General features: G+C 44.5%; 1 protein-coding gene across 6 annotated transcripts in view; it reads right to left on the reverse strand.

Annotated features, from left to right (window-relative positions):
• The window catches only part of Clstn1 (calsyntenin 1), a 78819-nt gene that overhangs the window by 25447 nt on the left and 29522 nt on the right, over positions 1–23850 (reverse strand). For 4 of the 6 annotated variants that reach the window (XM_045149487.1, XM_045149484.1, XM_045149482.1 and 1 more), the window contains 2 exons: positions 11747–11869; positions 66–95 (listed from right to left, as the gene is read on the reverse strand). In XM_045149487.1, the coding sequence (XP_045005422.1) occupies positions 66–95; positions 11747–11869 (153 nt within the window). The remainder of the gene's footprint in view (positions 1–65; positions 96–11746; positions 11870–23850) is intronic. The other 2 variants (XM_045149485.1, XM_045149483.1) reach the window with 1 other exon arrangement.

Consider the following 23850-nt stretch of genomic DNA (forward strand, 5'->3'; position numbering starts at 1 on the left):
CCAATTTTATAAACAAAGTTAGTGGGTTAATATTCGTAAGAGGGAGACAAAGAACCCTTGATCACCTTCTTTGGTGACTGTCACCTCAAAACTCTCTAAAGGGAGAAAAGATAAACCCATGTCAGTAATTCAGGAAAGAGTGAAGGCGGAACAGTAAGGAAATAGTCAGAGATGCACACATTTCATAGATAAGCTGAACAAACCAGTTAACAATGCACTCAGTAGCCAGCTACTAAATACTAGAATTTGCTATACAGACTCTTGCTCCTCGGGCACAAAATGTCTCTTTGAATCCCACTTACCATAAGTTATTACATAATGCTGAACACACTAACTTAGTGATAAGATACTGATATAAGGTTTTCTAGTGTCCCTTTATTAGGATGACTAATTGTCCTAATATTCTTTGATGGCAATTAGTAAATTAACCTAAGTGTTTCTGTTTTCAAACTAGATTCTGATAACATCATTAGACTTAAAGAAACAAAACTTTAAAGCAAAAGGTTTTAATTCCTTGTTCTGGTAGATAACAGTATCATGTAAAGTACCCAACCAAGGCAACAAATAGAAATTCCTTGTAACAGAAAAGAAACTAGATCAAATTTATTCACAGTGATGCTACAGTGACCTCTGGTTTTATTGTCCTATCTAGTCAGCATGAGTCCTGCTGGCCATTCTTTATGCCAGCCAGAGAGGAGTGGGTGCCAACACCACCTCTCCCAGAAGGTAGCGCTGCTTGAATCCCCTGAACAACACTGTCTCATTCTATTTGCCTTTAAGGCCTTACATGTGGTATGACAAGGTATGCAATCTAACAAGTGCGCAGTTCAGCTCTGAATTTCATGTAACCTTGTGTATGTAAGAGTCATCTGTCTTCACTGTTATATGTATCTATGGCTTATTTGTTTTCATGACAACCTAGTGGTAAGAATCCAATGAACTAAAACATGGAAAGTGCTTAAAACACTGCCTGTCTTAAAGCAATCACTCTACAAACATTGGCTGTTGCTACCTAGGAACAATGAGGTGGTAAATATTTCTGTCTGTGTTTTCTTGCCACATTAAGACCTCCACGGACCAGTGCTGCCCAAGATAGTAGACACTTAGGGACTATTCCAACTTAAATTAAAATTGACAGCTCAGGGCTGGGGAGATGGCTCAGCAGTTAAAGGCACTTGTTTACAAGACTCGCTGATTGCCCACTACCCATGTAAAACCAGATGCACAAAGTGACACGTGCATCTGGAGTTTGTTTACAGGGGCAAGAGGCCCTGGTGTGCCCATATGCACTTTCTCACACTCTCTTTCGCTCTCTTTGCAAATTAATTAATTAACTAATTAATTCACAGCAAGGTGGCCCATGCCTTTAATCTCAGCACTTGGGAGGCTGAGGTAGGAGGATCACTGTGAGTATGAAGCCAGTCTCAGATTATAGTAAGTTTTAGGTCAGTTTGGGCTAGAGTAAGACACTACCTGGAAACCTCTCCTCCTTTGTCAAAAAAAAAAAAGTAAAAATCACATTAAAATGAAGCATTCAGTCCCTCAGTCTCACATGCCATAACCAGAGTGCGTGACAGCAGTTTTTGCCTGGTGTGGTGGTTTGATTCAGGTGTCCCCCATAAACTTAGGTGCCCTGAATACCATGTCCCCAGCTGATGGCAGTTGGGAATTAAACCCTCCTGGAGGCGGGGTATTGTTGGGGGTTGGCTTATGGGTTAGTTATAGTCAGCTTCCTCTTGCCAATGTTTGGCACACACTCCTGTTGCTATTGTCCACCTGATGTTGGCCAGGAGGTGATGTCAACCCTCTGTTCATGCCATTATTTTACCCTGCCATCATGGAGCTTCCCCTCCAGTATGTAAGCCAAAATAAATAAAACTTGTTTTCCCATAAGCTGCTCTTGGTCAGGTGTTGTCTGCCAGCAATGTGAACTTGACTGCAGCACGTGGCAAAGGAACATGAGTCCAGAGCACCCACATCACAGAAGGGTCTACTGATGGCTGCTCAGGAGCAGGGCTCTGCGTGTAGGTCATGGAGTCTAGGCCAAATGTGGCCTGTCCATTCCCCTCCCCCCTTTTTTTTTCGAAGTAGGGTCTCACTCTAGCTCAGGCTGACCTGGCATTCACTATGTAGTCTCAGGGTGGTCTTGAACTCACAGCGATCCTCCTACATCTGCCTCCCAAGTGCTGGGATTAAAGGCATGCACCACCACTGCCTGGCCAACTGCCCATGGTTTTTAAAAAATATTTTTATTTCTTTGAGAGAGGGAGAGAGAAATTGGGGGTGGGAAAGAATATGGGCACATCAGGGCCTCCTGCCATTGCAGACAAACTCCATTTGCATGCACCACTTTGTGCATCTGGCTTTATGTGGGTACTATGGAATTAAACCTGGGTCAGTGGGCTTTGCAAGCAAGTGCCTTAACTGCTGAACCATCTCCCTAGTTCTATCCATAGTTTTTAATGGTCAGATGCTAAAAATGGTTTTTAGCCTTTATTGTTAAATATATATATATTTGTGCATGTGTTGCCACAGCAAATCAACTCCAGAGCCATGCATCACTGAAGCCAACAGGCTTTGTGAACAAGTGCCTTTAACCACTGAGCAATTGTCCTGGCCCTATTTTTTTTTGTTGTTTTTGTTTTTGTTTTTGTTTTTCAAGGTAGGGTCTTGCTCTAGCCCGGGCTGACCTGGAATTCACTATGTAATCTCAGGGTGGCCTCGAACTCAAAGCAATCCTCCTACCTCTGCCTCCCAAGTGCTGGGATTAAAGGCGTGCACCACCAAGTACTTTTTAATCTTTGTGAAGGCCCCCATTAAGCTAAGACAAGGTTTCCCTATGAGGCCCAGACTAGCCTGATCTCCCTCTGTAGCCCAGACCTTGAATCCATGGTCTTCCTCTCTCAAGCTCAGTGCTGAGATTACAAGAGGACGCTACCACACCTAGTGGGTTGTGAGCTTGCTTTTTAAGCAGTATTTCATAACAGGGGAAAATCAGATTAAAATGCAAACATCAGTCTTCATAAGTGACATGTTGTTGGGCCACAGACGTGCTCATTTGCTCGCTTCTCTGGCTACTTTACTGCAGATTTACAAAATTACAAAAGACTTGATGGATTGCAGGACCTAAAACATTCCTTGTTGAGTCCTGATCCCCAGTCTAGAGAGCTGCATCAGTCTACAGCCATACCCTCTGAACACCTGGAAGATAAAACAGGGTCAAGCCCGATGTACTGGGATGGGAGATAAATCAATGAATAGAACTGCTGAGTGGCAAGGTAAAGCCAAGTTATTCCAGGATGTTATTAAACTATGTTATGAATATAATTTTGAGTGCATATAAATATTACAAAATATACTTTAAAGTAATTCCAGTTGTCCTGCTTTAATCTAAAGAAAACTTCTCAGTTTACGACTCAGAGTTGTTGGTTGTTTGTTTTTTTGTTTTGTTTTGTTTTGTTTTGTTTTTCGAGGTAGGGTCTCACTCTAGCCCAGGTTGACCTGGAATTCACTATGTAGTCTCAGGGTGGCCTTGAACTCACAGCAACCCTCCTACCTCTCCCTCCTGAGTGCTGGGATTAAAGGCATGCACCACCACACCTGGCAGAGTTTTATTTTTTTAAACATTTTTAAAAGCTTATTAAATATTTTATTTTTATTTATCTATTTGAGAGAGGCCTATAGAGAGAGAGAATGGGCATGCCAGGGACTTTAGACACTGAAAACAAACTCCAGACTCAAGCGCCACAATGTGCACTGGGCTTACGTATGCACTGGGGAATCAAACGTGGATCCTTAGGGTTCACAAATGCCTTAACCACTAAACCATCTATCTCTCCAGCCCTGATTTTTTTTGTTGTTGTTGTTCATTTTTATTTATTTGAGAGCGACAGAGAGAGAAAGACAGATACATATAGAGAGAGAATGAGTGCGCCAGAGCCTCCAGCCACTGCAAATGAACTCCAGATGTGTGCGCCCCCTTGTGCATCTGGCTAACGTGGGTCCTGGGGAATAGAGCCTTGAACCGGGGTCCTTAGGCTTCACAGGCAACTGCTTAACCACTAAGCCATCTCTCCAGCACCTAAAAAATTTTTTTAATTGATTTGCAAGCAGAGAGAAACAGAGAGAGGAGAAAACAGAATGGGCACTTCAGGGCCTCCAACCACTGCAAACAAACTCCAGATGTATGCACCCCTTTGTTACATGGCATTACATGGGCACTAGGGAATCAAACCTGGATTGTCAGGCTTTATAGTCAAGGGCCTTAACTTTTGAGCCATCTCTCTAGCCCCAAATTTGCTTTCTGAAGAACATGTGATGAGGCAGTTCCACATTATCTGACTTGTGTTCCTGACCGTGGCTATGATGAGATTTCCTGACAAAGCCACATAGGCCTCCCCATCAAGAATCGGAGTGGGGCGCTAGAGAGATGGCTTAGCAGTTAAGATGCTTGCCTGCAAAGCCAGAGGACCTCATTTCAATTCCCCAGTACCCACGTAAACCAGATGTACAAGGTGGCACATGTGTCTGGAGTTCGTTTGCTGTGGCTAGAAGCCCTGGTGTGCCCATTCTCTCTCTCTCTCCCAATATGCCTCTTTCCCTCTCTCAAATAAATAAATAAAAATAAAACATTAAAAAAAATCTGAGTATGGGGCTAGAGAGATAGCTTAGAGGTTAAGGTGTTTGCCTGAAAAGCCCAAGGACCCAGGTTGGATCCTCCAGGACCCAAGTAAGCCAGGTACACAAAGTGGCATGTGCATATGGAGTTCATTTGCAGTGGCTAGAGGCCCTGGTGTGCCCATCCCCCCTCTCTCAAATAAATACATAAAAAGAAAAGAATCTGAGTATGTTGCATGTTGCAGTATATTAAATAAGGGGTTAATAATACTCACCACTTAAGCAATGTTTTGAGACAGGGCCTCACTGATGCCCAGGATGGTCTCCAACACCAAGGCTCAAGAGATTCTCTTGCCTCAGCCACCCCAGTAGTTAGGATTCCACAACTTGCAATAACCTTGAGACAGACTCTGACCATGAGGTTATCAAGAGGCTTCTTGCCAACTCTTGCAAACTCTCTGCATCTTTCTTTTCAGAAATCAGGCTGGGGTGAAGGGAGGGGGATCTGGAGTGTGTGAGGGCACTAAGTGTGTTTCAACTTGAAATTTCAGGTGTTCAGGTGTTCAGGGAAGAAAGGTTTGTTTCATTGGTAAGACAATGTCTGAGAACAGCCCCAGAGGAACTAAGGCAGCTTGAGTAGGTGGGGAATGAGGAGGGAGCTGCAGGGGTGCTAGAGCGGAAGAAAAGGTCCCAAAAAGACAAGTGTCCTGAAGCTACGCTGTCAGGCCTCTCACACTCCTACAAGACCTCCGATTTCCACACCAAGCAAGACAGAAATGACAGGAGAGTTTTGAGCAGACATGGATGGATAGGTAGTGTGCTCTGAGAGGATAAAACAAGTCTTTCAGAGTCACTGAAAGCCAGACTCAGGTGATGGGGAATGGTCAGGTTCAGGAGGTATTTTGAAAGCAAGGTCAATGCTGTTGGATTATAATGAGAAACTAAGCAAGAAGCTGCCTTCCACTGACCTGGGAAAGACTAGGGAAGGGATTTGGAGGGAGAAGTGGGAATTAGGACTTTAACTCAGAACATGCATCTGTACTATATGTTGGGGGAAGAGTTTTAGAAGAATGTCCCAAAGGAAGTTATCAAACATAAGAATATAAATTACTTTATAAAACTCATTATGTATTTCCAGGCTGCTCTCCAACAGAATGGATCTATTTATAATAACAGCAAAAAAATGTGTAACTGTATCTTTCCCACAGATCCCACTGATGCTGAGTATTTAAACTAGCTACTTGAGCGAGCTGCACCAACAGGACTTGATGCCTCAAATTCGCTGGTACTTACTAAGCTGCTAGTCTACCTGGGCCATTTACCTGTAACCACCTAGAGGTCTTCTCACCAGAGGACAACCTAATACAGTAGGGGAGGGGGGAGCCCATGCTCACCCTCAGGCAGACTTGGGCTCCCTAGGCTGAGGCAGTCGGCACATCCACTTCCCACTCAACACACAGCTCTGATTTTAATGAGGAAGATGAGTCTGATGGAGCAAGGACGGGACAAGTGAGCAGTGAGATCTACTGTAATGTTACACGTGAAGGTGAGGAAGAGGGATAACAAGACTCCATCAACCAAAAGCACTTGGGGCCATTCAGGAGAAAGCCAGGCCTTTCTAACCAACTGGAGGGAGGAAGAGAGAAATCTGGGGTCAGTCCCTTGTTCTGGGCTAATGGCTGAGGCAGAGAGGAAATGGCTTGAGGACTTACAACATGTTCAGGGCCTTAGGTCATCTATCCTTGCCTACTTCTAGCTTCCCCGGAGCATTTTAAAACAAACCCCAAATGCGACATAGTTTGATCCACGCTGTGTACATATCTCTAAAAGACATTTTGTTTATCATAACTACAGTAACACTATCATGGCAAACTAAACAAGAATTCCTCAGATAGCTTCATAGCATCCTATCTCTGAAATCTTTACTCAATGATTTTCCTTCCTCAAACCAGAGACCACACCACTCTCCCAGGAGCTAGGTTGGAAACTTTATAAAGCTGACTCCTCTCCCCTTGCCTTCCTCTATTGTATGTCTTGTTCACAGAAGTTCCCAGCATTGTGTGGAGTCAAGATCTCTAACTGCACATGCTATACATGCCACCCTATCCTAAACTCGGCCTCTTGCCCTGGCCTCACACAGTGCAAGGAAGGGGCTCTCAGAATAACCCCTCACATGTTATTTCTTTCCTGCACGGAGCCCACCAGCTCTGTGCAGACTTCATACCACAGCTCTCCAGCAGAACCCCACTGAAGCCCTGCCTTCCTCCTGGAGAAACCTTTGGCCAGATTCCCCGCAATGCCAGCTCAGGAGTGGGTCCAACCTCTCCCGATCTATCTGCCCCCCTCCACATTCCCAAGAGCACTCAAATACAAATGGCCCGAGTCTCTCAACTTTTCTCTCCTCCTTCATTCCCCTAAAATGATCTAAAACAGTCTAAAGGAAGCTGGGTGTGGTGGTGCACACCTTTAATCCCAGCACTCGGGAGACAGAGGTAGGAGGATCACCGAGAGTTCAAGGCCACGCTGAGACTCCATAGTGAATTCCGGGTCAGCCTGGACCAGAGTGAGACCCTACCTCAAAAAAACAAAAATAAATAAATAAATAAATAAAACAGTCTAAAGGAATCTTGCTAAATAACCCTTTAAGAGCAAAATGTCAACATATGCAAAGTGGATGAACCTGGCAAAGTTCAGATTTGACTTCTTCACAGCCAGTGTCGTGTCCAGAGTTCTCAGTCATCCCCCCTTCCAGGAGGCCTGGCCCACCTAGTTCTGCTGTGCTTCCCCATCCCCTTCAATGGGAGGAGGGCTCAACTCCACTCTCGTCCCTGCATGGACTGTAAAGCCTGGGGGATTCTGCAACATAGCCAAATGTCCCTTAATTCTTCACGGAGGTCACCAGTTCTGGTTTTACACTGAATGCAGGCAACAGAATCAATTCCTGCTAAGACAAAGGGGATTTCCTGGGATGCCATTTGGAACTAACTGAATTGGCTGTAGGCCACAGAAAGGGACACAGAAGCAGCCAGAAACCAAGGCAGCTCAGAGACAGGAAATGGGTCCCACAGTCCCACAGCAGAGCCACGTGGCCAAGTGGAGAGGAACTCACTCACAACTCTAGCAGCTGTCACTCTGTCCAATATCAGCTTGTGCACAAGGGAGGGGTGGGAGGGACCCACTGCTCTGCACCCAGACCATTAAAAAAAGGAACTAGGGGCTGGAGAGATGTCTTAGCACTTAAGGCGCTTGCTTGCGAAGCCTAAGGACCCATATTCCACTCTCCAGATATCGTATAGGCCAGACACACAAAGGTGAAGCAGTGTCTGGAGTTTGACTGCAGTGGCTGAGGCCCTGGCATGCCAATTCTCTCTCTCTTTCTCTCTGTCTTGCTTGCTCATTCACTCCCCACCCCCAATAGATAAATAAATAGAATATTTTTTTAAAAAGGAACTGGTTGGGCATGGTGGCGCACGCCTTTAATCTCAGCACTTAGGAGACAGATATAGGAGAATCACCATGAGTTTGAGACTACACAGTGAATTCCAGGTCAGCCTGGGCTAGAGGGAGACCCTACTTGGGGTGGGGGAAGTATCCAGTCTTCTGCAAAGACTCTCTTAGTAGATAGCAGTAAGAACAGAAATCTCATTCCTTTTTTTTAGACTGTATTCATATGATTTTCAACCAACTTTTTTTTTGAAACAGAATCTCATGAAACCCAAAGTTAGCTTCAAACTCAAATATGTACCCAAGGATGATCCTGAACTCTCTTTATTTATTTATTTTTTTTACTTGAGAGGGAGGGAGGAAGAAGGAGAGCAAATATGGGCATGCCAGGGCTTCCAATCAATGCAAACAAACTCCAGACACATGAGCCACCTTGTGCATCTAGCTTAAGTGTGTTCTAGAGAATCACACCTGGGTTCTTTGGCTTTGCAGGCAAGTGCCTTAACTGCTAAGCCATGTCTCCAGCCCTGATCCTGAACTTCTTTTTCAAAGATTTTATTTTTATTTATTAGAGAGAGAGAGAATTGGCACGCCAGGGCCTCCAGCCACTGCAAACGAACTCCAGACACATGTGTCACCATGTGCATCTGGCTTATGTGGGACCTGGAGAATCGAACCTGGGTCCTTAGGCTTCACAGGCATGCACCTTAACCACTAAGCCATCTCTCCGGCCCCTGATCCTGAACTCTTGATGCTCCTATCTCTAACTCCCAAGTGTGGGCATTACAGGCCTGTACCTCACCCCCAGCTATTTACCAAATCGTGCAGAATATCCATATTCCACCTGAGAAGACAAGAAGAAAGATGTTGGGATAGAACCCTTTGCTAAAGGAAAAGGATGACAGAGGTGTGGGCATGCAGGAGATGTCCAGACCTCACGCTTCAATGGGTGGAACAGAACCTGTTCTTGTCAGGATAGACACTGTAGTATGTACGGGGCTCATACGTTTAACTCTGCATTAAATACCAGAATGTGAAGGGTTTTTTTTTGGTTTTATTTTGTTTTGTTTTAAATAAGAGTGAGTTATCTAAATTTCCTAAAGCAAAGGTTGAGGATTTAGGTCAGTGGTAGAGCTCTTCTTAGAAAGTTAAAGAACCTGGGTTCAGCCGGGCATAGTGGTGCACGCCTTTAATCCCAGCACTCAGAAGGCAGAGGTAGGAGGATCACCATGAGTTCGAGGCCACCCTGAGACTCCATAGTGGATTCCAGGTCAGCATGGGTTAGAGTGAGACCCTACCTTGAAGAACAAAAACCAAACCAAACAAATAAAAAGAAAGGCCCTGGGTCCAGTCCCCAGAACAGGAGGACAGCAGAGAAAACACACACACACACACACACACACACACACACACACACACACACACACACACAGTGGGGGACCAAATTTCCTTTAAATACTTCACAGATATCAAGGTTGTTCCCTCCTTCTCAGCCCAAGAAAACTACCTGGCTTGGTTGTTTGTCCCACAGAAGGGCCCAACAGTGACAACCTACCAAGGGCATTAGTGTTAAAGGCCCCAACACCCCACACACATGCTGAAGGATCCTGACAAGCGAGCTCAGCAGCAGCCCCCACCGCCCCACACGTGGTTCATAAAGGGCTGAGACACAGGACGCGAATGGTCTCAGCTCATGAGAGAAAATGTCCCAACAGCCAACACAGCAAACCTATGAATCTAGGCTGCAGCCAGACTGTTTGGCTCAAAGACAACTCTAACGTTCGTGAGCTGGTCACTCCTTCCATAAGTAAGCATGGGGTGCTGATGTGTCCCAGGAGCTAGGGAATAAATGGACAGGGTGTCATCTCCTATCATGCAGCTGTCACACTCTGAATTAGTTTCCCCACCAAGGAAATATGGTAATAAGGAGAGCACCCAGCACAAGAATGCCAGAAGCCATCCACACACGTCCTAAAAACAGCGAGGAGCATCGCAGCTCCTGCCAACTCCACATGTGTGGGCTGTTGTTACCACCCCTGCCATCCTCCTCATGGTACACCTAAAGTTAACTCAGTGACATCACCAAAACAGATCTCCACATAAGGTTCCAGGTCTGGCCTTGGTCTTATTCAAAAATTATTTTAATGGGGTAGGAAGATGGCTCAGTGGTTAAAGGTGTTTGCTTGCAAAGCCTGTCAACCCAGGTTCAAGTCCCAAAACATTCACATAAGCCAGACACAGTAAGTGGTACAAATGTCTGATGTTCTTTTGCAGTAGCAAGAGGCTCTGGTGCCCATCCACTGACACAAGACACAGATACACACGCATCCTACCTCAAAAACAACAACAACAAAAATATTAACTTATCTTAAGCCAACTGTAGTGGTGCATGCACATAATCCCAGCACTCAGGAGGCTGAGGCAGTAGGATTACAAGGTTTTGACCAGCCTGGGACCTTGTCTCAAAAATAAAATGTGGGCTGGAGAGGTGGCTTAGCGGTTAAGCGCTTGCCTATAAAGCCTAAGGATTCCGGTTCGAGGCTCGATTCTCCAGTACCCACATTAGCCAGATGCACAAAAGGACGCACGCATCTGGAGTTCCTTTGCAGTGGCTGGAAGCCCTAGCACGCCCTTTCTTTCTCTCTCTCCCTATCTGCCTCTTTCTCTCTCTGTCACTCTCAAATAAATAAATAAAAATGAACAACAACAACAAAAAAAATGTGATGCCAGGCATGGTGGTATACACCTTTAATCCCAGCAATGGGGAGGCAGAGGTAGGTGAATCTGCTGTGAGTTTGAGGCCACCCTGAGACTGACTACATAGTGACTTCCAAGTCAGCCTGGGCTAGAGTGAGACCCTACCTTGAAAAACCAAAAAATTAAAAAATAAATAAATAAAATAAAATGGGGGCTGGAGAGATGACTTAGCAATTAAGGAGCTTGCCTGCGAAGCCTAAGGACCCAGGTTTGATCCCGCAGATCCTATGTACAGCAGATGCACATGGTGGCACAAGTTCATTCGCACTGGCTAGAGGCCCTAGTGTGCCCATTCTCTCCCTCTCTGTTCCTCTCTCTTATACATAAATCAATTTAAAAATTTTTTAAATAAAATGTAAATCTATAGTGATACATTCCCGTTTTTTAAAAAACTATGTCAATGTATACTTATGAGGAAACATCTTTATGTAACACAGTACCATGTACAATGTATACAATGGAAGGTTGGATAAAACAAAAAAGAAAGAAAGTAAATCTATGGCCAAAGTATTTCTCCATAAAGACTGCTCAACTTTTCAGAGGTCTTTGCACACAAACAGAATCTAGGTGTAAAGAACTGTGGAGCTAGAAGTCTCTGGATCTTCACCACCTAGAAGCAGGTGAGGCAGGCAGAGCCCAGGTCCCCCAGCATCAACTGCAGTTGGTGCACGCTGAAGCTGAGACACAATGGTCTAGATGTCATCTATCTAGCTGCATCAAGTCAAGGCATGTAATGATGCAATTAAGTCAAATGTTTTCCTTTTCCACTACCATAAGTGGTTTTTGTCAGCTACCTCAACCATTCAAAGGAGAACGTGTGGTGCCTAGAGCCACAAGCGGCCAGCCCTCAGCTAGCAAGATGCTTCCCAAAAAGACTAAGAGTCATCCAAACAAGTGTGAGACGTTTCCTACCGGCCGGTTGCCGTACCTGCGAACCGCAGAGGTGCGTCTTTATCCAGGGCGATGAGGGGAGGATCGAGCAGCACTGTGTTATCGTTCTCAGTAACTATCCCGTGATAGGTGGGCTCCAGCCATGGCTTGTGCTTGTTAACTGCGTTGGGAGAAAACGATGAAGTTAGGATTACTGCTTTAAACTCCATTGTCTTTGAAGACATACATCCCCTCCTGGTTTGCTTTTGTTTAGGCCTCATACAAGTCCTAACTTAAAAAATGAACACATAAGCCAGGCGTGGTGGCACATGCCTTTAATCCCAGCACTCGGGAGGCAGAGATAGGAGTATTGCCGTGAGTTCGAGGCCACCCTGAGATTACAGAGTGAATTTCAGGTGAGACCCTACCTCGAAAAATCAAAAAAAAAAAACCACACTGCTTTTTGGTTAACATATAGAGCCGGGGGTGGTGGTGCACTCGGGAGGCAGAGGTAGGAGGATCGCTGTGAGTCTAAGGCCAACCTAAGACTACATAGTGAATTCCAAGTCAGCCTGGGCTAAAGTGGGACCCTACCCCAGAAACAAAAAACAAACAAACTTAGGCAAGGCAAACTGCAGGAAACCTGCACTGTGTCCTTATATAGAACATATGAGCAGCCACCTTAATAGAAAGACTGAAACTGGCTAACTATGGGAGAGAGTGGGACAACTCACAGCGATATTCCCAGCTCTTTAATTCCACCCCCATTACTCTAATTTTAGAGTTCAAGATTTCTGAGTTGCTCCTTTAAGTTGGCAATATAATAGAGGGATATGGCCAGTTCCAGAGACTGAACTTTTCAATAATTAATGAATGATATTTTTAACATTTTATCACATTCAATTTACATTATAAAACATTTATACAAACAAGTGACTGATATTTCTGTAATCATCCTCCCCAACAAACCACCAAGAGAAGAGGCTATAGGTGTAAGTTTAGGAATATGTCAGCCAGGACGTAAGTCTATACCTGATTCATTCCATCACATTCTAGTCATTAAAAACCAGCTCCATTTTGAGTAATATAGATTAATTTAAAATTGTCTAAGAGCAAAGCTAGTGACCAGACCTTCTGTAAGTATGGGATGTATCTGGGGTGCACAGCTGTGAGCTTAGGACAAAACTAGTTTTTTGTGGTTGTAGAATTTAATATTTCAAAATTACCACAATTAAAAAAAATCAAGATGAAGAGAATTGTCAATGAGAAGAAACAGTGGGGTGTCATCACTAAGAGACATCTCTATCACACCTTCCAGGCTCAGGGACCATTGTGAAAGAGGTAGTGAAAAGACTGTGAGAGCCAAAGGAAGGGGAGGGCTTACAATACTGTCATCCAGACACAAAGTGGCCTTGAGATTCATGACCTCATAGCAGCTGATGCTACCACACAAGACCTATGTAACAGGAGGGGAAAAATTATGACATAGAAGAGAGACTAGTTGGAAAGAAGGGATTCAGTGGAGAGGGGATTTGGGAGGAGGGGAAAGGGAAGGGTATTCCAATCATGATATATTGTTTATATTGATGGGTGCTGTCAATACAAAAAGATTTTTTAAAAAGTCAATCTCAGGGTTAACTTTAAATATTAAAAAATTATCTGCCCTGCAGGTCTCAATACTGTGGGCTAGGGAAGTCTGGTCCCCTGCCCAAGTCACACAAGCAAGAGACTCTGACTGGTTGGTCTACACCCACATTGCACAACGGCACCCTTGACATCAACCCCATACCACACACCCTTCTGCGTTACATCTTTTGTAAGTAGAACTCTACTGCTCCAAGTAAGAATGTGATCTATGCCTCTTCTTACAGAACACCTAGGCTGGTCACACTGAATTTTTCATGGAGGTGTAGGCATTTCCAGGATACATTGCACCTGTAAGTCCATTATTTGAAGGTCAACTTTGACCCCTCGTCCATCGAATAACTTGCAATTACTGAATACTGCCACTAGGTGGCAATGGGTGCCTTGGCTTGCATGCTCCACACTATCATGAGCTGAATCAAAACCTCCAGGCTGGGGAGATGGCTCAGTGGTCAAAAGCATTTGTTTGCAAAGTCTGACACCCAGCCACCCACGTAAAGCAGATATAGGCAGGCGTTCACTTGCAGTGGCAAGAGACTTGGCATGCACATGTGTGCACACACAGAGACAAATAAAATAATAACAAATAACCCTTACCCCATCTCTTATTAAATAAATGCTAGCAGACTTCCTGTTAAGATGATACAAACAAGAGAGTGCCTTTTTTGTTGTTGTTGTTTTTGTTTTTAAGGTAGAGCTTCACTCTAGGCCAGGCTAACCTGGAATTCACTATGTAGTTTCAGGGTGGCCTTGAACTCATGGCGATCCTCCTGAATGCTGGGATTAAAGGCGTGCACTACTACCACACCTAGCCAAAAAGTGCCTTTTAAAGTCAAAATGAGTGGCGAGCATGTTACACACTTGCAATCTCAGCATTCAGGAGCCAGAGGCCAAAGGATCACAAATTTGATGTCTGGTCTACATAGTGAGCTCGAGGCCAACCAACTGGCTACATACTAAGACCCTGTCTTAAATAATAATACTAATAATAAATAATGAAGTAAAATCTCCAGCTGAATTTTTTTAAAAATAACATTTATTTGCAAGCAGACAGAAATAGAGAAAAAAGACAAAGACAGGCAGAGAGAGAATGGGCACACACCAGGGCCTCTAGCAACTGCAAACAAACTCCAAGTGCATGTACCACTTTGAACATCTGGCTTTCCATAGGTACTGGGCTATCGAACCTGGGTCACGTTAGGCTGAGCCATCATCTCTCCAGCCCCTCTAGCTAATACTTTTTAACATCCAAAACATTTAGGAACTGGAGAGATGGCTCCGTGGTTAAAGGAAGTTATGTGCAAAGCCTGCCGGCCTGGGTTTGATTCCCCAGTACACCATGGCAAGTACCCATGTACAGCCAGATGCACAACATGGCACGTGCTTCTGGAGTTGTTTACAGCAGCAAGAGGCTCTGACATACCCACACCCTGTCTTTGTGTCTGTCTGTCTCTCTCTCCCTCAAATCCATACATGGAATTTTTTTTTTTCAAGATAGGGTCTCACTCTAGCCCAGGCTCTGTAGTCCCAGGCTGACCTGGAACTCTCTGTGTAGTCCAGGCTGGCCTCAAAGTCACAGCAATCCTCCTATACCTCAGCCTCCAAAGTGCTGGGATTAAAGGCGTGCAGCACTGTGCCTGGCTAGTTTGGATATGGGATGTCCCCCAATGACCCATGTGCCAAAACTTGTTCACCAGCCTGTGGTAGTAACTGGGATGTGTTGGAACCTTTGGTAGAAGGGAGCTAGTGGAAGAAGTTACATAACTGGAGGGTGTGCTCTTGAAGGGGACACTGACAGCCTAGCTTCTTCCTGTCTCATTCTGCTTCCCAGCCACCCTGGGTTGGGCAACCTCCAACACGTGCCCCCAGCATGGTGTGGTAGACGAGGGAGCCAACAGACTGTGGACTGCAACCTCTGAAACCCTGAGCCAACACACATTTCTTCATTTACATTCATTTTCTGTTACTATTCACACCAGCAGAAAGCTGACAGGAGGCCATTCCATTAGTCTCCAGCTGTGAATTCTTATGTCAGCATCAGGCCACTTCTGGTCCTTCTGGCCAGCTGAACTTCTCAGCGGTGTACTCCCACGGCTCTTTCCTACACAGAGGGCAGGATGCACGGTGCTGAGCTCTAGGAGCACGTGAGTCACAGGGGGAGAAAACAAACATATATATCGACACCCACCAGCATTCCAAAGCTCCAAACCAGTGGGGCTCGGGGGATGGCAGAGAGCCAGGGCTAAAGATGAGGAGCCTCGTAGTGCCCACCAGTATGCCAGGGTATGCCATCTGAAATGTGCCCACTCTCCTGCCCAAGGGCAAGTGAGAGCTCTCAATGGAGCTGAATTCAACTCCTAGAGACACAAGTCACTGCTGCTCAGAACTTAGGGATCAAAAGCTAGCCACATGGTCTTACCCGAAACCAAAAGAACAGGGAAATGAGATGCCATCAGCTGTCTGGATGTCAGAGGAAGACCCACGCACCTCTGTGGGGACCACCATAGGTATAAGCAGAGATCGCTAAACATGTCCTCAAAAGGACTGCCTGGGCTCCTCAGGTGTGAGGGAGTGTTTCAGAAGTAATGTAAGGCACATGACTCACGCTGGAACAAGCAAGGCCACACAAATGTCCAGCTCTAGGACTGTAAGGAAGGGCACTGAGCCTATAAGATAACATGCTTTGAATCCCAGCACTCGGGAGGCAGAAGTAGGGGGATCACCAAGAGTCAAAGGCCACCCTGAGACTCCACAGTGAATTCCAGGTCAGCCTGGGCTACAATGAAACCCTACCTCAAAAACCTCAAAAAACACAAAAACAGACATGTAGATCAATGGAACAGAATAGAGGACCCAGATGTAAGTCCAGGTAGCTACAGCCACCTGATCGTCAACAAAAATGCCAAAAATACTCATTGGAGAAAAGACAGCCTCTTCAGCCAATGATGCTGGGAAAACTGGATATGTATCTGTAGAAGGATGAAAATCGATCCTTATCTCTCTTCACGCACAAGAATTAAGTCCAAATCGATCAAAGACCTTAACATCAGATCTGAAACTCTGAAACTGATAGAGGAAAAAATAGGGGAAACCCTTCAACATATTGGTCTTGGCAAAAGCTTTCTGAATATAATCCTAATTGCTCAGGAATTAAACTACAGATCAACCGCTGGGCCCTTATGAAATTACAGAGGTTTTGTACAGCAAAAGACACTGTGAATACAGCAAAGAGACAACCTACAGCATGGGAGAGAAATCTTTGCCAGCTATACATCTGACAGAGAATTAACATCTAGGATACACAAAGAACTCAAAAGACTAATAAGAAATCAAACAGCTCAATTAAAAAGTGGGCTATGGGGGCTGGAGAGATGGCTCAGTGGTTAAGGCGTTTGCCTGCAAAACTAAAGGATATCCAGGACCCTTGTAAGCTAGATGCACAAGGTGGCGCATGCAGGAATTCATAGCTAGAGGCCCTGGAATGCCCATTCTTTCTCTCTCTTTCCCTCAGCCTCTTTCTCTTAAATAAATAAATAAAATATATTTTTTAAAATAGGCTATGAAACTAAACAGAGATTTCTCAAAAGAAGAAATACAGATGTCATATAAACATCTAAAATTTTTTTCTACATCCCTAGCCATCAGGGAAATGCAGATTAAAACTACACTGAGATTCCATCTCACTCCTATCAGATTGGCTACCATCATGAAAATAAATGACCATAAATGCTGGCAAGGATGTGGAATATGAGGAACTCTTCTACACTGTTGGTGGCAATGCAATCTGGTCCAGCCATTGTGGAAATCACTGTGGAGGTTCCTGAGACAGATAAAACTAGATTTACCATATGACTCAGCTATAGCGCTCCTAGACATATATCCTAAGGACTCGTCTCACTACCTTAGAGATACTCAACCATGTTTACTGCTGCTCTATTCACAATAGCTAAGAAATGGAACCAGCCTAGATGTCCCTCAACTGATGAGTTGATAATGAATATGTGGCACATTTACACAATGGAGTTCTACTCAGCAGTAAAGAAAAATGAACTTATGAAATTTGCAGGAAAATGGATGGATCTGCAAAGGATTAATACTCAGTGAGGTAACCCAGGCCCAGAAAGCCAAATGTCAAATGTTTTCTCTCATAGGTGGATCCCAGCTACAAATGATTGAACTTCTATGTGAATAGAAATAAAATTCAGCAGCAGAAGCCAGTAAGCTAGAAAGGGGATATAAGAAAGGGAGGGAGGGGAGGAATAATAGGATGGTATTGTATATATGTAAGTAGAAGAACAGATTAATGGGGTGAAAAGGCCTAAGTGAGGTCCAGGGGAAGAGACTGAGTAAAGGAAAGGTAGAAGGATCTAAGAGGATCAAGATCTAAGAGGAGGGCTGGAGGGATGGCTTAGAGGTTAAGGCATTTGCCTGCAAAGCCAAAGGACCTAAGTTCTATTCCCCAGGACCCACGTTAGCCAGATGCACAAGGGAGCACGTGTCTGGAGTTCATTTACAGGCTGGAGGCCCTAACGCCCCCATTCTCTATTTCTCTCTCTCTTTCTCTGTCAAATAAATAAATAAAAATAGGGCTGGAGAGATGGCTTAGCAATTAAGTGCTTGCCTGTGAAGCCTAAGGACCCCAGTTCGAGGCTTGATTCCCCAGAGCCCATGTTAGCCAGATGCATAAGGGGGTGCACACATCTGGAGTTCGTTTGGAATGGCTGGAAGCCCTGATGCGCTCATTCTTTCTCTCTCTCTCTCTCTCTCTTTCTCTCTCTCTCTCTCCCTCCCTCCCTCCTTCTCTCTCTCTGTCACTCTCAAATAAATAAAAATAAATAAATAAATAAAAATAAAATATTTTTTAAATCTAAGAAGATATAAACTAGTCATAATGGAAACCTACTTTTCTGGACAATGGAACAGAACACTCAGAAGCCATAGATTGTTACTAGAAAATTTTCAGTGCCAGGGATGGGATACCTTCCAGTGAGTTGTTGGCCAGGGAGGTCACAGATACCCCCAAAACATTACAGGCTGGGGCTGGAGGGATGGTTTAGCAGTTAACACATTTGCATGCAAAGCCAAAGGACCTCGGTTTGATTCCCCAGGACCCAAGTAAGCCAGATGCAGAAGGGAGTGCATGCGTCTGGAGTTTGTTTGCAGTGGCTGGAGGCCCTGGTGCACCCATTCTCTCTCCTCTCTCTCTCTCTCTTTCTCTCTAATAAATCAATTTTTAAAAAGCTTAAAAAAATATATTACAGGCCATTGCCAAGGCTCTTGGTTTCCCACCAGGAATAGATGGTAAGACCCTATTGCTAAAGACTCCACATACTTGGGCTGCAAGGTCACTGAGAAACCCTGCTGGAACTAAGCTGGAAACCTCTTCCATGTAGACCAGCTGACAGAAAGCTAGAAGAAGCCACACTGCATGCAGTTCAATGGGAGAGAGAGAAATCACCAGTGGAATACTCAGCAATGGACACTGCAAGCTTTATATTTGGCCAGCCAGGCCAAATGAGCCAACGGGTGCAATAATGCCATGTCTGTTATGAGGGAAACCAACCACTCTCTAATTGGACTGGAGGCCCGCTCCATGGGAAGGAACACATCCCTGATACTAAAAACATACAACAGGGGTAGTCATGAGTTCTAGGGTTGTAATGTCTGTTGGTGTCTGGCTAAATGTATATATTATGCTCATCAAACTGCCCAGTAAGCACTTCTCTTAATGTTCATACCTATATATTAATGCTACTCTTACTTTTGGTTAGAGAAGCTTCTCTTTTCATATGGCAGTGACCTTGGGATGACTCAGAAGGCATCATGGTGCTGGGAAGAAGTGACAGGAGTGCTCAGCACTGCAGTATCTCTGTCACACCTTCCAAGGCTCAGGGTTCACTGTGGAAGAGGTGGCAGAAAGAATGTAAGAGCCAAAGAAAGGGTAGGGCTCCTTACAATGTGCTCCTCCAGACACAAAATGGCCTGGATATCCATGACCTTACAGTGCCTGACACTACCTACACAAGACCATCAAGATACAAGGAAAAGATGACGACATCAAAATAAAAGAGACTGATTGAGAGGGGGAAGGGATATGATGGAGAGTGGAGTTTCAAAGGGGAAAGTGGGAGAAAGGAGGGAATTACCATGGGTTATTGTCTACAGTTATGGAACTTGTCAATAAAAAAAATACATTAAAGAAACATTGTAGGGCTGGAGAGATGGCTACTAACCACTAGGTTAAACGCTTGCCTGTGAAGCCTAAGGACCTCGGTTCAAGGCTCTATTCCCCAGGACCCATGTAAGCCAGATGCATAAAATGGCGCACACATCTGGAGTTTGTTTGCAGTGACTGAGGCCCTGGTGCACCCATTCCCTATCTATCTGCCTCTTGCTCTCTCTCTCTCTCTGTCTATTGCTCTCAAATAAATAAAAGTTTAAAAAAAATTAAAAAAAAAAAAAACAAAACATTGTAGGCATCCCTCTCCTACATCCTACAGATGATACACTCTGAATTTCAGGCACCAGCTACCATGGAGAGTCTTAAACAGTGGGAGGACAGAAAAAGGAGCCTTAAATCAGAAAGGACATGGCTACTATATAGACTCTGCTTCTACCTCATAGAGCTGTAACTGGGAAGTCCCCTGCCCACTAGTGATGGGGACGGTGCCCAGGGCCTCACACCTGTAGACAAGTGCTGCAGCAGGTGACTTAACCACTTTATACCTAGGTATGCATCATAGCCAGGAATGACACCAGCCTTCTTCCACAGCCTTGTTATGAGGACTATGGACAAATGAAGGCCCACAGGTGCCGGCAACAGGGACACTTACCAAGTATGTCTTCACAAGTTTACTGCCAGCTAGAGCTGTGTCTCAGAAGTAACTGTGAAGGTGGAGAGACCAGGGGGATCCTCACCATCTAGAACTTCTCCATGCCTCATTTTATCCTGTTTACCCAACAAAGGAAAAGCGAGTGGTATGATTATACCACTGGCATTAACAAAAGAGGAAACTTTCTAATTAGTGAAAGTAAAAGCACATGGAATGTGGACACACGCTCTTATGCAGCTAAGGTTATATCCAGTAGTAAGTTTAGTTAATACAGCAAGTTTTCTCTGGCTTTATAAAATATGCTTTCAAATTACTCAACAGTAATTTTCCCCCCTAAAACTGAACACTGTGGCTGGAGATATAGCTCATGGTAGTGACTGCCTAGCATCAATGGTGACAGGGACAGGGATGAAGGGGGATGGCTTAGCGGTTAAGGTGTTTGCCTGCAGAGTCAAAGGACCCAGGTTCAATTCCCCAAGACCGACGTTAGCCAGATGCATAATGGGGTGTCGAATCTGGAGTTTGTTTGCAGTGGCTGGAGGCCCTGGCGTGCCCATTCTCTCCCCCCACCCTTTCTCTGTTAAATAAATAAACAAACAAAAATGGTGACAGGGACAGAGGCTCAGCTCCAAGCTCCCACCCACAGCAGCCTAAGAAGTGCCCTTAATCTTTCAGGGACCCTGACTCAAGTAAAACCAAATAATTGGTTTTAACACAAAACAATCTGAGGACGCTGAGCATGGGGTGGTGCATGCCTTTAATCCCAGAAGGATTGCTGTGACTTCACAGTGAATTCCAGATCAGCCAAGGCTAGAGCAAGACCCTACCTTGGAAAAACAAAACACAAACAAACAAACAAACCTATCAAAATGAAAGAAGGACTAGTTGGAATGAAAAAAAGGGTTCGCTGAGATGGCATGTGGGAGGGAGAACAAAAGAAAGCGATGGGAGAGGATTATGATCAAAATACATTATGCACAGTATGAAAACTGTCAATAAAAAATTAAAGACATTATAATGTGAATCTTATTAAAATATATTTTATCTATTTATTTATTTGAGAGAGAGAAAGAGAGAGAATGGGTGCACCAGTGTCTCCAGCCACTGCAAACGAACTCCAGCTAGATACACCCCTTGTGCATCTGACTTACTTGGGTCCTGGAGAATCAAACCGGGATCCTTTGGCTTTGCAGGCAAATGCCTTACCGCTAAGCCATCTCTCCAGCCCATAATGTGAATCTTTTAAAATGTTCATTTATTTATTTGACAGAGAGAGAGAACGGAAGCTCCAGAGCTTCTGGCCACTACAAACTACCTCCAGATGCGTGCACCACCTTGTGCATCTGGCTTACATGGGTTCTGGGGAATTGAACCTAGGTCCTTAGGCATTGCAGGCAAGCGTCCTAACTACTAAACCATCTCTCCAGCCCTATTTTAATATAAATCTTAAGCACAAGAGTTGAGAGGAGGAAAGAGATGCTGCAGAAGAAAGCAAGGCGCCATGAGAGTACAGTGTGGGCTTCCCTGAGAAAGGAGAGCTTCCTTGTCTTTATAACAGTTGTGTGTACCATTTTGGTGAGTTTGAAGCTATTGTCCTCAAAACATTGCTAAGGAACTTAAATGAGATAAAATGGTAGTTTCCAAGGGTGGGGGGGGGGCTGAAAGTCTAGATCTCAGGGATGCAGAAATTAGGATATGTTCAATGTGAACATCACCTAACAACAGTCAGCTGGTCTGAGATAGTCATTTGACTTAGATGCTAAAATGCATTTTGCAAAGAACTTCAATTATTTCATATGAAAGTAGGAAGCGCAGTAAGAAATGCATGTACCCTGCAATCTGGTAGAGGGAGAGAGCCCTTCAACAACCCTTGGGTCATCCTAAATGTGTCTGATCACTTTCAAACAACCAGCTATGCAAATTATTCGGAGCAAATATATTACTATGCAGTTTTCTATAAAATTAAATACACAGCTCAGGAGGAACCAAACCTCTGACAAATCACTGCTAGAACATTTCCAACTGTTGGTGTGTGCACAATCTAGCAATGAACTTTTTTTTTTGGTTTTTCCGAGGTAGGGTCTCACTCTAGCTAAGGCTGACCTGGAATTCACTATGTAGTCTCAGGGTGGCCTCGAACTCTTGGCAATCCTCCTACCTCTGCCTCCCCAGTGCTAGGATTAAAGGCCTGCACCACCATGCCTAGCTATCAATAAACTCTGACAGTGAAGATCAGAAATCTAGTTATATGACAAACTGCAAGCCATGACTACCCTAAATTTTGTGTTTTGTAATGTTATCGGAAAATACAGTCCCAGCTTGACCTTTTCTTTCTTTATCATTATCACATTTGTCATTAATTAAAATAGGGCAGGGTGCTGTCCTGAGCTGTAACATAATAGTCCAATGGTAATTTCCAAGTCCTTGTGTTTTTTTTTAGACTCCTGACCTTCATTGGTTACAATGGAAAACTTTATCACATATACTTCAAAAAAAGGCCACACAGTATTCAAAACCTGCTGACATTCACTATGAATGCAAAGTTCTAACAGCTGCTACCCAAAGTACATCACAGGCTAGCTCTGACTGTCTACTAATAAATACATAAAAGCTAGTCGGAAAAATCAGGAGTCTGTTCTCGCTCCTACTTTTGTTCTCCTTTGTTATTTATGCTCCTAAGATACTAATGATAGCAAGATCAGTGCTTTTTACAAGTTCTTACATTGTTTATAAAACAAATGTAACATGTTTATGATAAACACAGAAAATGAAAGCCCTCAATCATATTTAGCTAGAGTCTCTTGAGAAACACATTCATTTTAATTAGAAAGAGTAGAATCAATACAATGATTAGAGAACTAATGTTCAAGATGGGGGAGGCATGAAGGAAAAAGAACAGGACATACTTTGCCTGAGTTATTTTGGGTGTTCTAACTCCCAGGACACCAAGAAGCCAGCACTGCTGAGCTACACCATGGGTGCTCTGTACAGGACCTGTGATGCTTATTTTGATTTGCAGGCTGGAGAGATGGCCTAGTGGTTAAGGCACTTGCCTGTGAAGCCTAAAGACCCATGTTAGACTCTCCAGATATCACATAATCCAGACACAAGGTGGTACACACGTCTGAAGTTCAATTACAATAGCTGGAGGCCCTGGCACACCAATTCTCTCCCTCTCTTATTGAAAAAAAAAAAAAAAAAAAAAGCAGGTGTGGTGGGCACATGCCTTTAATCCCAGCACTCAGGAGGCAGAGGTAGGAGAATCATCATGAGTTCGAGGCCATCTTGAGACTACATGGTGAATCCCAGATCGGCCTCACCTAGATGGAGACCCTACCTGGAAAACAAACAAACAAACAAAGACTGACTTGCAAAACAGGAAGGAGATGGGCCTTAACAGGCACTGCAGAGGAACAGAGTTCCAGGTGGGCTCTCATGCCTTCAGAGGCGATCGAGGAATCACAAGAGCTGAACAAGTTCTCTTCTGAGAGGGTTACCAGAAAGTCAGGCGAAGGACAGTGTCAGCTCAGTATGCTCAGCGTCAAGCACGGATTGAAGCTTTGCCCTCACGCTCATCTGCGACGCTGGCCACGTGAACAGGACGGGCGATGGGAACTACACAAAGGTTAGGATGGGTGGACTCAAGACGTAGCCCCAGCCCCCTCAAAATGGCACTGAATCAGGC

Source organism: Jaculus jaculus, chromosome 5, assembly GCF_020740685.1.
Source record: "Jaculus jaculus isolate mJacJac1 chromosome 5, mJacJac1.mat.Y.cur, whole genome shotgun sequence".
Lineage (NCBI taxonomy): Eukaryota > Metazoa > Chordata > Mammalia > Rodentia > Dipodidae > Jaculus > Jaculus jaculus.